Here is a 13,485-nt window from a genome sequence, read left to right on the forward strand (position 1 = left end):
CTAACCCTATCCTCCCCTCCCATTGCCTAACCCTCCCCCTAGTGCCTAACCCTATCCTCCCCTCCCATAGCCTAACCCTCCCCCTAGCGCCTAACCCTATCCTGCTTTCCTGTAGCCTAACCATCCTGCCTAAGCAGTGTAACTGACTGAGCCTCTGTACTCCTCTATGTTGTATCAGGGGAATTCTTGTTCTTTTATTAATACTTGCGAATTTGGAGGAATACATTTCTGTTACATAAAAGTGTTTTTTATTCCCAGTATAAACATGAATGTATTTAATATCACTATCTAACTACTGTATTTAATAAACACCATTTTACATATTATCTTTTATGCTAGTGATGCAAATGAGCTGATACCGGTGTTTCTGGCTAATCCATCATTTGTAATCTTCTCTGAGTATGAGGTTGGGCAGATATATGAGGTGAGTCTGCACTGTTAGTAACACTGTGTACATGGTGTAATTACAGAAATGTACACGTGCATTGTAAACCTATACATTGATCTCCGTTATACACTAGGTATCAGGGAATGCTCCTTATATAACTGATTCATTTTCCTTTTCATGTACAAGGTAACTGTGGAGCTGAGGAACATGACCGCATCCAGCCGCCATTTGAGAGTCATCCCTCCATCCACCCCATACTTCTCTCTGGGCCTCGGTAAGTGAGCAGGAAACTTTAATGAAGTGTACAAACAAAATGGGAAAACATATGAACCTGTGAATAAAATTATTTGATAATATACATACTTATATCATTTACAAAAAAAACTAAAGTAGAATTTACCCACTGTTAAGGTGCATTGGAATTGTCTTTAAATATATTTTGTTGGCATGCTGTGTATTGTATTATTGCTCTGACTAATAAAAGAAATGATGTCACATTTAGACATGTATAAATGGCTGTGCAGCCCAGTTTCTTAATATGGCTGCTCTGAGATGTCAGTATCGGTGAGAGAGGAGTGATGGCTGGGACACATTTGGCAGAAATCACATGCTATAAGTCAGCCACTAAGACAGATCCATCAATACTCATCGATTTACGAGGAAAGACATCAGGAATCAGCGGCAGCTATGAGCTTAAGATATAATTGAGAGGGGGGTGTGGCCTGGGGTAGCTAGGAGTATACGGCACCTCCTCGGCTCTCCCGCTGAAATCTTGTTAGAATATCCTGTATTTGGTTGTCTTCTCTCTGGATTTCCTCCTACCGTGGGGTAATCTCTCATGCCTGCTTTGTGGGAGACTCTCCGCTGGATATATTCCGGTATTCTCCTCGGTGATCGGTGAAGCCGGGCCCCCCTCTATACCCTGCCCGGGTGATTCTGTCATGACTCCCGCGACTACCTAAAGGAGTGGTGATTACCTACTGGATTTATATTTGCCTTCGGCGCTTCCCGCTGTTGATTTTTCCATGGTTGCAGATTGTCAGCTCCGGCGTTTGGTGCACCTGAGACGAGGTTCGCCGCCATTTTGTTGCTGGGATCCTTCTGGCTGTCTACTCGATATCCTTGCGGGGCTGATGCTTCTTAGTATGCAGACTGGATGACCGGCTGGTTTGTCTGTCCTAACGCTGGTAAATTTCTGCCTGCATCCTCCTATCTCATGATATTTACTTTCCTGGATTTGTCCTGGACTTAAGCCTGTTGGTTTGGTAACTGTTGTGGAGGAATTACTCATCCATTACCTCAGTTGTGATCATCTTACTGTATTCCAAATATTCTGCTAATTGATATCCTGGACTTATCCTTGATTTATGCTCCACATACTGTGTGTGTGTATATATATATATATATATAATTATATAATATAATATAATATATTATATATATTGTGGATATATCCATGCTTGTTTACTTCAAGGATGGACAGTTCTTTATATCAAGTCCATCAGGCAATTGAAATATTTACTCCAAAGATTCTCAGTAAATTTGACAACTTACAGATGGATACCATAATTCCCTGTTCTGCTCCTTGCTTGATATCTGATGGGGCTGAGATGGAACCGATATGGCCGTTTTTGACTGATTGTAACGACCAATCGTGTAAAAAAAAATGGCGTTTTCTAAACGATTACAATGCCGATGCGCGTCCCTGCAGTCGTGTATTGGCTTTGTAGATCAAATGGTTTTGCAGAAAGATTTTCGACTGATCGAGTACGATGTAACACATCTTAATACATCGGAACGTATGGTCGTTTGTACAATCGTACCTTTTCTAAACAGAAATCGTACAGAATGTCAAAGGTAGGATTTTCAAGGGAAATCATATGTGCCATCGGATCTGATACAAATCGCCCCGTGTTTGGGGGCCTTTAGTCTCCTGTTCCTGCTGTCCTCATATCCTCTCCAAAAGATGGTACTCTGGACTAATGGAGCATACACACGGTCAGATTTTTCTTCAGATCTGAACGATAACGATTTAAAAAATCGTTCAATCGTTCATATCTGAAGGAAAATCTGACATATCTGTCAGATCTGTCAGATGAACGATTAAAACGATGCGCGTTCCCGATGGTCAGATCACGATATCTGATATCTGCTGTGTTTGCAGTCAGACTTGGACGATTGCATTCATTTTAATGCATTCATAAATCGTTCAAATCTTTGGTAAAATCGTTCAAATCATTCATCTGACAAATCTGACCGTGTGTATGCTCCATTATTTTCTCCACTGACTGTGGACCTAACTGTATTTGTCAACTACTTTTAGTCTGGGGTTGTTGGGCATACAATAGTGTGCCACAATATTCTTTCTTTATTTCTATTAGATGTGCTGAGATTCCAAGATTTGAAACTCAAATTTATTCTATTTCTTTCCGAGTAGTATAGAACAGAGCCACTTTTCTGTTTATATTTTGGCAAGAGTTTGAGGCTTGACCAGACTAACATTATAGTCTATATAATCCTGATTGTTATACATTTGAATGTGCTGTTTCAAGTATTTTGTATGGGGGGAGCTTCAAATGTATTTTTTCTGTAGTGGGAGAGCTGAGGTTAAGGGCGCTAATCTATTGCCCTGGTTATTTCTATTGTTCTATTATCCTGTATTAGGGACGGAGGGAGGGTTAGTTCTTAGGTAGCTAGTGTAGATTGGGAGGGTGGGATGTTTTGGCGATCCAAGTGTGCCTGGGTTGGGGTTAGGTCATACAGGGTGGAGAGTAATTGGGTGGTTTGCTTTGGGTGTATAATTTATTTTGGTAGATGAGGTTTATTATATATATAAAATATATACATTTATTTTTTTGTATTATAGTGTGCGGTTATTCTCCATGGTCCACTTTTTTCTTATATTGCTTCAAGATGCGGGTATCCGAATGGCGCCTTCGGGTACCTGTTTTATCCAATTATTTGAAGGGGATTGTAATTATAACCTGTTTGCTCATATATATTCTTCAATATGTTGCTATGATATATGCCATTATCAATGCTGCATTTACTTGTCCTCTTGTCTACCACATTTATTGGGTATTTTTGTTATGTATCTTTCTACTCTGAAAATCAATAAAAAATATTGAATTAAAAAAAACAAAAAAGATATATTTGAGCGCTGTCGTAATCAGTATTTTCCTACCACAGTTAATAAAACAGCCACTGACAGACTTTCTTGTAGAATGATATTGTCATATTCCTTCATAGAGTTACAGGGCCTGATTCCGATTTGGAATAGAGTTATGGTGCATTATTATTATTATTATTATCCTTTATTTATATGGCGCCACAAGGGTTCCGCAGCGCCTTACAAAGTACATAAACAAGTGAGTACACAAGAAAAACAGTTATTAACAGTACAAACAACGCAGGACAAATACTCTATTTATACATTGCTGCATAACATTTAAATAAGCAGCATGGCGTCAGCAACCAAGGGTTAGGTGCTGTTGTAAATTAAAGTAGGAGTAAGTGAGGGAGAAGCACATGAGGGAAGAGGGCCCTGCTCGTGAGAGCTTACATTCTAAAGGGGAGGGGGCAGACAAACAGGGGTGACACAGATGGGCTGGATTGCGAGGAAGGAACATGGAGTAGTGGGTTAGGATGAGAGCTGGAAAGCTTTGAGGAAGAAAGGGAATGAGAGCCCATTTCAAGGTTAGGAGCCAAGAAGCAAAGTTAACAAGGAATTTTGAGTTAAGGCCAGGGGGACGAGGAAAGTCAGCTACTCGAGGAAGTTGGAAAAGGCAACTGATATGAGCATTGAATGCAAATAATGAAGTGGAGAGTTTAGAAGGTAAGAGTTGGTGGGAGTGACCAGATGATAGAAGTACCCCAACACAAATACTGTGGCAACCTCCAGGCCAGGGAGTGTGAAAGAATGTGATGCTCCCAAAGGAGATAGCTGCAGGAGAAGTGGTGTCAGATGGGTAAGTCCAGGATTTGGTGATGGCTAGGAGATTGAAGGAGTTGAGTATGAAGCCATAATGGACAGGGACCAGTAGATTATAGACAGTACTGGCATTCCAGAGGAGACAGGAGAGAGGGACAGAGTTGGGAGGAGAGAGAAGGAGATTGTTAGGGTTGCTGTAGTGTGGGGTTGAGATTGATATAGAGAAGGGGGATAAGGAGAGTGTTGGTATGTGGTGGGCTTCTGAGTGAGGAAGGGTGACAGCAGGTGGTGGGCAAGGTGGAGGTTTAGTGTGGTGTCGGTTGAGAAGAAGAGGTGTAACTTGGAGAAAAGGGAGGGTGCAGGGCTTATGAGTTATGGGAGATGCGGTGGAGAGTACTAGATGGGATGAAGGGAGACAGAGGAGAGGAGAGAGGGATAGGAGAAAATGGAGGAGACTATGGAGGGAGAAAATAAATGGGAACTGGTGGTAGAGGAAAGTATTATGTAGCTTCTGAGTGAGGAGGGGAGTAGAAGAAAAGAGAGACATTGCGTAAATGAGGGATTGGGGGGAGGAAAAAGCAGTAGTAGTGATGAGAGTGAGATACAGGAACAGTAAAGTTAAAATGTCTAAAAAACCAGTAAAGTTAAAATGTCTAAAAAGAAGAACAGTGTTAGTTGATGTAAAGACACAACTACAAGAGTATATAATAAACAAAATGAGTTTTAAGCTGTTAAAGTTGCAGGACTTTAAATTAAGGATAAATCTTTCCTATAGATGAGGTGTTTAAAATGGTAGATACTACAGTGGTATAGAGATAAATTGATAGTGGTATAGGAATAACATACAGTGTAGGGTCAAACAAACATACATTCAAAAATTAAAAATGCAGCAATCCACCTGATAGTTGCTTGCAATGCTGAAGCAAGCTGTTGGCAAAAGGTGTTTTCATGTTATAATGAAAGCTGGTGGCTGAGTTACAGGGTATCCAGAAGCTCAGAAGATCCCTTTTAAGTTGTAAAGAGTTCATTTTTAAATGATGTCCTCCTGTCTTCCTCCTGTTTAACTCTTGTCTAACTCTTTAAATTATGCTGTGCATATAAAACCACTTAGAAAAAAAAACACTTTGAAATGAAAACCAATGCAGCCTTCTAACAGGCCTGCAGCCTGAAACCACACGTAGCGATTTAAAAGAACGATTTGAACGATATCGTTATCTTTCATATCTTTATTTTAAATGGTCCCTACCAACTTACCAGCGATGTGCGGCCACGTATGGACGATAGCGATATTATCCATCGGGCGTGCATGCCGGTCAACTTGCTCGATTTCGGGCAAGTTATTATAGGGAACCGCAATCGCGGATCGCTATAGTCGTCGGTATGTTGGTGGTGTGCTGGATGATCGATATTGATCATCCAGCATACCAGGGAGGGTGCATAACGATCTGCCAGCAATATCGTATCTCTGGCAATTCGCTACGTGTGTACGCACCATAAGATAGAGTAAGTAACTGGGCAAACCATATTGAACTGCAAGGGGTGTAAATACATACAGAGGTGTCCACATTCATCTAGCCTCCTTGCGCATTAAACAGCCCTTCTAGTCGCGCCATGACGTGGCGTGACTCAGCAGTGCCGAGCGTCTTTTCGTGCGACTTTTTAGCTTCATATGTGTCTTATTCGCTCAGTGGTGCAAATGCACAAGCAGCTCCTGCTGATTAAAATGGTATGTGGCATGCCTATGTTCTATCCATTGACATAATATGAATGTATTAGGGATGTTAGTGACCTATCGTATGGGGTTCACCTTGACACGGTGGATGGGCAAACATTTTTGGCCAAACATGTACTAAGAACCTCACTTATACTCCATTTTAATTGTAGAATTTATCAGGATTATTTTGACTATCATTGTTCTTAGTACTTAGCTTGTGCACCTGTATTCTTTGTCCCCTGCATTGTACAACAAGTCTCAGCATTTATAGAGCCTATGGCAAGTAACAATGAATTTTCCTAGTGAGAAGGACTGTAGGTGTAGGTGTTGCCGGGCCCTGAGAAGAGTGGTACTCTGATGGTTTAGAGATAGCATGCCACTTTCTGTAGTCTGTGGCCACAGCTCTACCTAGCAGAATTGTCTATTGCTCACACTGTGCCGTGAAGAGGATTGGGGAAGAGGATGTGCTTTTGTTTATCAGCACCTGTACCGTTGGATGGGGATAGGTAGGAGTATCTCTTTTATTAACTGAACTGATTTTTAAAATTTGCCACTGTCCCCACCGAATATCAGTTCCACCCTGGTGTCCTGGGTGGTGCCCTATGGGAGCCATGTATCCATATTTGTGATCAGGGGCGTAATTAGACCTTTGTGGGCCCCATAGCAAAATTTGGAAAGGGCTCCACCAAAGTGACGGTGGGGTTTGGGGAACAGGACAGAGCGGCAGGGGAGAGGTCAGAAAAGAAGAGGTAATCAGAGGGGGGTACAGAATGGAAGGCGGGACGGGAAAGCTGCAGACTGAGGTGTCATTTATATAGAGTGTTAGGGGTTTGGTTATGGAATGCTGGTGCTCAGGATCCCGGCGTTCAGCATCTCAATGCCGGCATCCCGACAGGGTTGAAATACCAACAACGGTCGGTACGTACTCTGGGCCTGATTCAGAGCCGGACGCTCTGAACGAGCGCCCGCTCTGAATCAGGGCGTTTTTTTGGAGCGTCCTCCTGGACGCTCGCATAGCTGTGGGTTACCACCCACAGCTTATGCGAGCGTCCATGATAATGGTCGCGATGGTCAAGAACATTGCGACCATCGGGTTTGCGACGAGACCCTGCGGTAGGGTCTATCAGAGCCAAAATCACTCCCACTGACATCACTAGTGATGTCAGTGGGGCCGGACCCAGACGGTAGGTGTTCCCATGGGAACGCCTCCATCTGGCAGCCACGCCCCCGGCACGCCCACCAAAGGGGGCTTGCTGTCACTCAACATCGACCGCACACCCCCATTGGTGCGAAACCCGGAGCGACAGCTTGGCTGTCGCTATCTGGGTCTCGCGCATGCGCACGACGGAGCTCCCTCCGTCGTGCGCATGCGCACTAGGGCAGCATCGACCCGCTTGCGAGCGCTCAGCGCTCGCGAGCGGGTCTGAATCAGGCCCTCTATCCCAACCCGTACCCTTAAACCTAACCCTCCCTTCCCGCAACCTAACCTTAACCTCCCCCCTAGTGCCTAACTCTAACCCTCCCCCTAGCCCCTCTATTTACGGTTGGGATGCCGGTGCCGGGATTCTGACTGGTGTCGGGATTCTTGTGCCGGTATTTTGACAGCTGGCATTTCAACTACGAAAGGGGTCATGTCCTGGGTTTGATCCGGCTTGGAACCGTGTTCCAAATCCCGTGTCAGACCCGGGACTTAGGAGGAAAAGGGATATAAATGGGCCCATTATGTGAATACAAAGTTACATATCTGCTATATATAACACGTGTAACTTTAACAAGGAACATGGGGCCTGATTCAGAGCCGCTCGAAAGCGGCCGCTCGTTCGTTCCGAGCGATGTTTGCACAACTGCGCATGCGTACGGATCGTAATACGCATGCGCGAACCAGTCAGTGCGGCCGAAAATCGTTTGTTCGCTAAATAGCGAATGCCTGCTATTTTTAGTGACATGAGGAGGCGTATGTGGGTAGTAACAGGGGAAGGTGCTTGAGAACGGGGAGTGGAGATCCGAACGCAGGCGTGCTTAAAGGTCAAAATGGGCGTTTTATGGGTGTGCATAATTAATACAGCAGCGTCATTGACCACGTCACTGGGTTATTTTATAGTCAGAACTGCTTGCATGATTGCGGTAGGAAAAACCAACCACAAGAATAGCGAGCAGTTCATACGCTGGTCGATGTACTCGATTAATCTAATAAATAGCGGACATGACGTAGGATGCAAGCGACCGCATATTTGGTTTGCTCGTTCAGACCTAGAGGCGTGAACAGACCGCAAAGAGCGAACGGTTCATTTGAATAGCCACCCCTTTTTTCTGAACAAGTGAGCGCAAATAGCGTCCGGCTCTGAATGAGGTCCATGGCCCCCATCAGCTCTGGGCCCCATAGCAGCTGCACCTCTTGTACCTATGGTAGTGACGCCCATGCTTGTGATAGTGATCAATGGACAGTATATACTGACTAGCTGCACTGTTATAATAAAATACTGTACAATTATTCTACCATATGTAATGTGTGCAATCTTTGTCTCCTCTAGGAAAGTTTCCGGGAGAGGGAGGGATTGTTGCTCCGGGAATGAGCTGCCATTATACAGTGCGCTTTGTTCCTGACTCTCTTGCGGATTTTGAGGATTTTCTACTGGTTGAATCCCAAGCTATGTATCCTGTTTTAGTCCCTATAGAAGCTAGAAGATCACCACCAGTACTAACATGTAAGCACCAGAACAGAGTTACTACACTAACACATTTGTTTTCTGACCTGTTTTATCATTATAGGGAAAACCATGATTTTATAGGTTATTTCATTTAGAGATTTTATTGCCAGCCATTGATGTCATTCCTTTTCACTACTGTTATTTGTATTTTGCTCTGAGATTTGCATATATGTATTGTATATATACATAGCATGACCTTTTCGGCTCTGATATGCCGCCACTTCAGGGACAGCCTCTGGTCTCAGCAGGGTTATCAGCCATCAGTAGAGTTACTGACAGTCAGAAGTCCAAAGATCAGATTAGTATGTATCATTTTCTGCTAGTCCACACCAAGGAGTACCAAAGCAAAGTTTTCAGCAAATATGTCTTGAAAGTTTATTTTTATCTTTTTGTACATATTTATTTAGTAGATGCTGTTACTATTTTAACTTTTGGGGAAAACTCGGCACAACCTGAAATATGTTGTCAGTCATATTTACAGGATTTGGCATTTGTGGATCTCCGTAGAGCAGTCAGAAACCATTTGGTGTTGTTCCCAGTCACCCAGTCACAGCATCAAAATTATTCACTCAAAGTACCTCAGATATTGGGATGTATTTAATAACATAGAGCCTGATTTAGATTTGGGAATAGAGTAAGATAAAGCAAGTAATTGTGCACCTGGACAAACCATGTTGCAATGCAAGGGGTGCAAATACATAAAATTTTTTTGCATGCAGGGTAAATACTGGCTGCTGTTGTGTACAGGATGCCAGCGCTCGGGATACCGGTGGTCAAAATCCTGACGCCTGTATTCTAAACCTAACCCTCCCCCTTAGTGCCATAGTGCCTAACCCCAACCTCCTCCCTAGTGCCTAAACCTAGCCTCCCCCTCCTCGCACCCTAACCCTCCCCTCCTAGTGCCTAACCATAACTCTCCTAGTGCCTAGCTCTAACCCTCCCCCTAACCCCACTACTTATCTTTGAGATGCCGGCGTTGGGATTCCAGCGCCGAGATTCTTAGCCCTGGCATTCCATTTACCGGGATATTGACCGTATCCTCCTACAGTGTTATTAAAGATACATATATCACATTTTCATTCAATTAATTTGGTTCCTAGAACTCTGCACATATAGCCTGATGCTAAGCTGGACATACTCCCATTAGCATAACATAATAAAATGTACACAGTTTTACTATACATATCACAAAAAACTGCAAGCATGTGCATGTATATATAGGGTTTGTTTCAGAGAAGTACGCAAACCTCATGGTTTGCGCACAACTCCGATGTTAGAAGATGTATACAGGATCTGTACTAAACATGTGCAGATCTCTGTCTGCGAGTTTGCTTGCAGTGCCTGGACAATGCAGCCTGATTAACAAGCAGCAGCCATTAGGGCGCAGAGTAGGGGCGGCGTCAGGCAGCGTCTCCCAGACAACGAGGACGTGTTAGCCCCATTTTCTGGGCGTGCTGAAGCCAGTGGCTGCGTCCTTGTATGCAGCTTCACTGGCTTTAGCTGCGTGAAAACACTTCTCATCCTGAGTAACCTAAAATTGCTCAGTTGATCGATGGTTACACAGAGTGGTCCGATGCTGTGTCTTCAGATGCAGCTGCAGATCACATAAGCTGGCAGGAGGCCTACTGCAGCATTAGAATATTTTAGCATTTTTGCTGCGTCCAAAGATGCAGCTACTGTGCTACTGCGTCCATTTCTTAATCAGGCGCATGGATATGTTTGCATATAAAGCCGGGTACACACTAGACGATATGTGGATTGGACGACATATTGTCCACATCGGCCAGTGTGTACCAGATATGTTGCTGACGATGCACGCTCCCACACGTTGTCAGCGACATCGTCCGTCGGACCTGCATGCAGGTCTGATGGGCGATATTGTCAGCGGGGGGGGCATGCTGCCGAATACAGCATGGTTCCAGCCGACGGTCCATCACTTGGCGTGTGTATGCACTTGCCAATGCCGGGTCCCATCGCGAACGAGATTGTGCTGGCTACTCATCGTTTAGTGTGTACACAGCATAAGAGTTTCCCCTTGCACTAGGAGAGACAGGACATGGGAGGGAGTGGAATATAGGCCTAGTACAGTAAGGGCACTTTCTTAATTGCAAAGAGCTACAGACCCGCACTGAGATTACATATACACTTTGCAGGTGCATGAGGCCTGGTACATTTAATAGTCCTTTCTTTATTGTTTATGTATTTATTATATAATTATATCTGAATATTTTAAAATTAATTTTAGCATATCTTGAGTGAGTATGCCTGAAGTAAATCTGGCATTTTTGAATGGCAGCATATGCAATATTATGTGCTTATTAAAGTCAGTTTTTTTTATTTTACTAATATAATGTTGATTATGTTATGTACAGTGCCTCAAACTCTGGACTGTGGTCCTTGCTTAGTTGGAGGAGTGAAGCTCATTGAGTGTGTCTGCAGGAATGAAGGTCTAAATCGTGGGAGGTTCTGTATAATGCCCAAAAGTCTCTGGCCCCCTGCAAACTTTAGAGTAAGTGTTTACCTCCTTCTCCACCTCATGTTATTAACTTTAGTCATCATCTCCTAATTTTACCTTTCTTTGACCCTAAGAATTTCTCTGGGAATAAGTCCTCATTCTAGTCTTAATTGTTTTAAGGCTTAGGACTAGATTTACTAATACCCCTTTCAGATATACAACCCGGGAAATTTCCTGCTCAGACCCGGGAATTTATCCTGTGCAAAATCCCGGGTATTTGGTCAAGACCCCCCTTTCACACTACAGTGTCTACCCGGGAAATTCCCGGGTAGACCCCTTTCAGACAAGAGCAGGGTTTTTCAGAGTTTTACATAGAAAAACAGAGTTTTGTCATTATAAGTGGACGTTATGCTGGCACACATTAATGAGGTCATGCAAAGGTGGGGATGTGGTATAAGGGGACTGTGAGTTACTGTTATTGAAATAAATACAAATACTTAATATTTGAAAGGTTCAAAAAATCTTTTATTTTAATAAAGGCCTTTGTTTTGCATACGAAGTTTGAAAGCCTTACTTCCATATTTCTTACAAAATACAACACAATTGAAAACCAAACAAAAGTATAAAAAAAATAACAGTAAAGTGCACATTTACTTCAGAACATTGTTAAGTGCGCATATAGCTATGAGGCATTAAACAAGCCTTTAAAATAAAACAAATAGGACCAGAATTTTTTGGTAGATCCTTGTTTACACCAACTCAATATCCTATGACAAAAGCAGTAACCATAACATTTTCAACATCGTCATATGGGATATGTCTAGTTAACATCACTAGATATATTTGATCACCACAGTTAAATATTTCTGTAAACCGTAAACTCTGGGTTTTTGTCAGGAGTACGTTCCTGTGACAGAGTATTAGTTGGCAAAGTATCTTTAAATTGACCTTCGAGTACATTATCTAATGTACTATCTGTAAATGTTGAGGATGACTGAGGTGTTTGCGGATGCTTGGATATATGGGATGTAGTTTGGCCAAATGCTGGGGGGGACTTTACTTGTTGCGCATACTGGGATGTTTGGTTAAATGCTGGGGGGGACTTTACTTGTTGCGCATACTGGGATGTTTGGTTAAATGCTGGGGGGGACTTTACTTGTTGTGCATACTGGGATGTTTGGCCAAATGCTGTGGGGGACATTACTTGTTATGCATACTGGGATGTTTGGCCAAATGCTGTGGGGGACTTTACTTGTTGCGCATACTGGGATGTTTGGCCAAATGCTGGGGGGGGCTTTGCTTGTTGAGCACACTTGTATGTAGTTTGCCCAAATGCTGTGGGGAAATTAGCGTGCTGGCCATACTGTGATGTATGTTCAAATGAGGTGGGAGACTGAGGTTGCTGCACATACTGGGATGGTTCCCCAAATGAGTTTGGATAATTAGCTTGTTGCCCAAAATGGGTGGGTGGTGGAACATGTTTTGGTTTGTAGTGGATTGTGCTCAAGATTTGAGTAAAAAATTTGCGGTTATCACGACTAAGCCTTTCCTGCATAGCCATCATTTCCTTTAGCAAATTACTCTGCATTTCTCTCTCATTGGCCATAAACCGCTGCAGTCTGGCATCCTCTTGTGTCTGCCATTCCGAATCTAGGTCGCGTAGTTGTTAACAAAGAATATTTGTCATGGCTTTGGTAGCAACATCAATTTTGCTCTTCTTTTTACGTATTGGCACTGTGAAAACTGAAAGTAAAAGAGAGAAAACATTGGGCAACAGATGTAAAAAATATTTCAAACACAAAACAATAAATGGTCCAAATTCAAAAAGCAGCACGTCTGTTTGCATGCGGTGCCCATCCTCCACTACAAGATAAATGCAGAAACAATACTATATGCTAGAAATTTAATGACAACATTACATAGATTAATGCAGCAGAACATAAGATATTTGATTTAAACTTAATGTTACTGCGTAGGGTGGGCTTGTCTCCCTGGGTCTGTGGCTCAGACTCAGAATCTTGCCTTTGCGTTGGAGAGATCACATCTGTGCCAGTGCTTGGTTCAATGATGATGGTATTAGATGAGTCCTCATCTGCGTCATCAAATAGGACCTGCGATAATGCCGGGCTTTGCTGGCTGCTCTCAGGAGTTGTTGAAGGCGTGCATGTCGTTGTTGCAGACAGTGTGCCAGCATCACTTGAAGAAGATAGAGCAATGGGGTTGCATAGTGCTGTATGCCCAAAAGCCGAAGTGCATAAATCGTATAAGGCCCACTCCATCCTTCCCACA

General features: G+C 43.2%; 1 protein-coding gene across 1 annotated transcript in view; it reads left to right on the forward strand.

Annotated features, from left to right (window-relative positions):
- The window catches only part of DLEC1 (DLEC1 cilia and flagella associated protein), a 145,030-nt gene that overhangs the window by 68,560 nt on the left and 62,985 nt on the right, over positions 1–13,485 (forward strand). The window contains exons 8-11 of the mRNA XM_088446403.1: positions 340–424; positions 575–662; positions 8,565–8,738; positions 11,114–11,250. Coding sequence (XP_088302529.1) covers positions 340–424; positions 575–662; positions 8,565–8,738; positions 11,114–11,250 — 484 coding nt within the window. The remainder of the gene's footprint in view (positions 1–339; positions 425–574; positions 663–8,564; positions 8,739–11,113; positions 11,251–13,485) is intronic.

The sequence above is a fragment of the Taudactylus pleione genome, unplaced genomic scaffold (genome assembly GCF_031769625.1).
Source record: "Taudactylus pleione unplaced genomic scaffold, aTauple2 ptg000398l, whole genome shotgun sequence".
Lineage (NCBI taxonomy): Eukaryota > Metazoa > Chordata > Amphibia > Anura > Myobatrachidae > Taudactylus > Taudactylus pleione.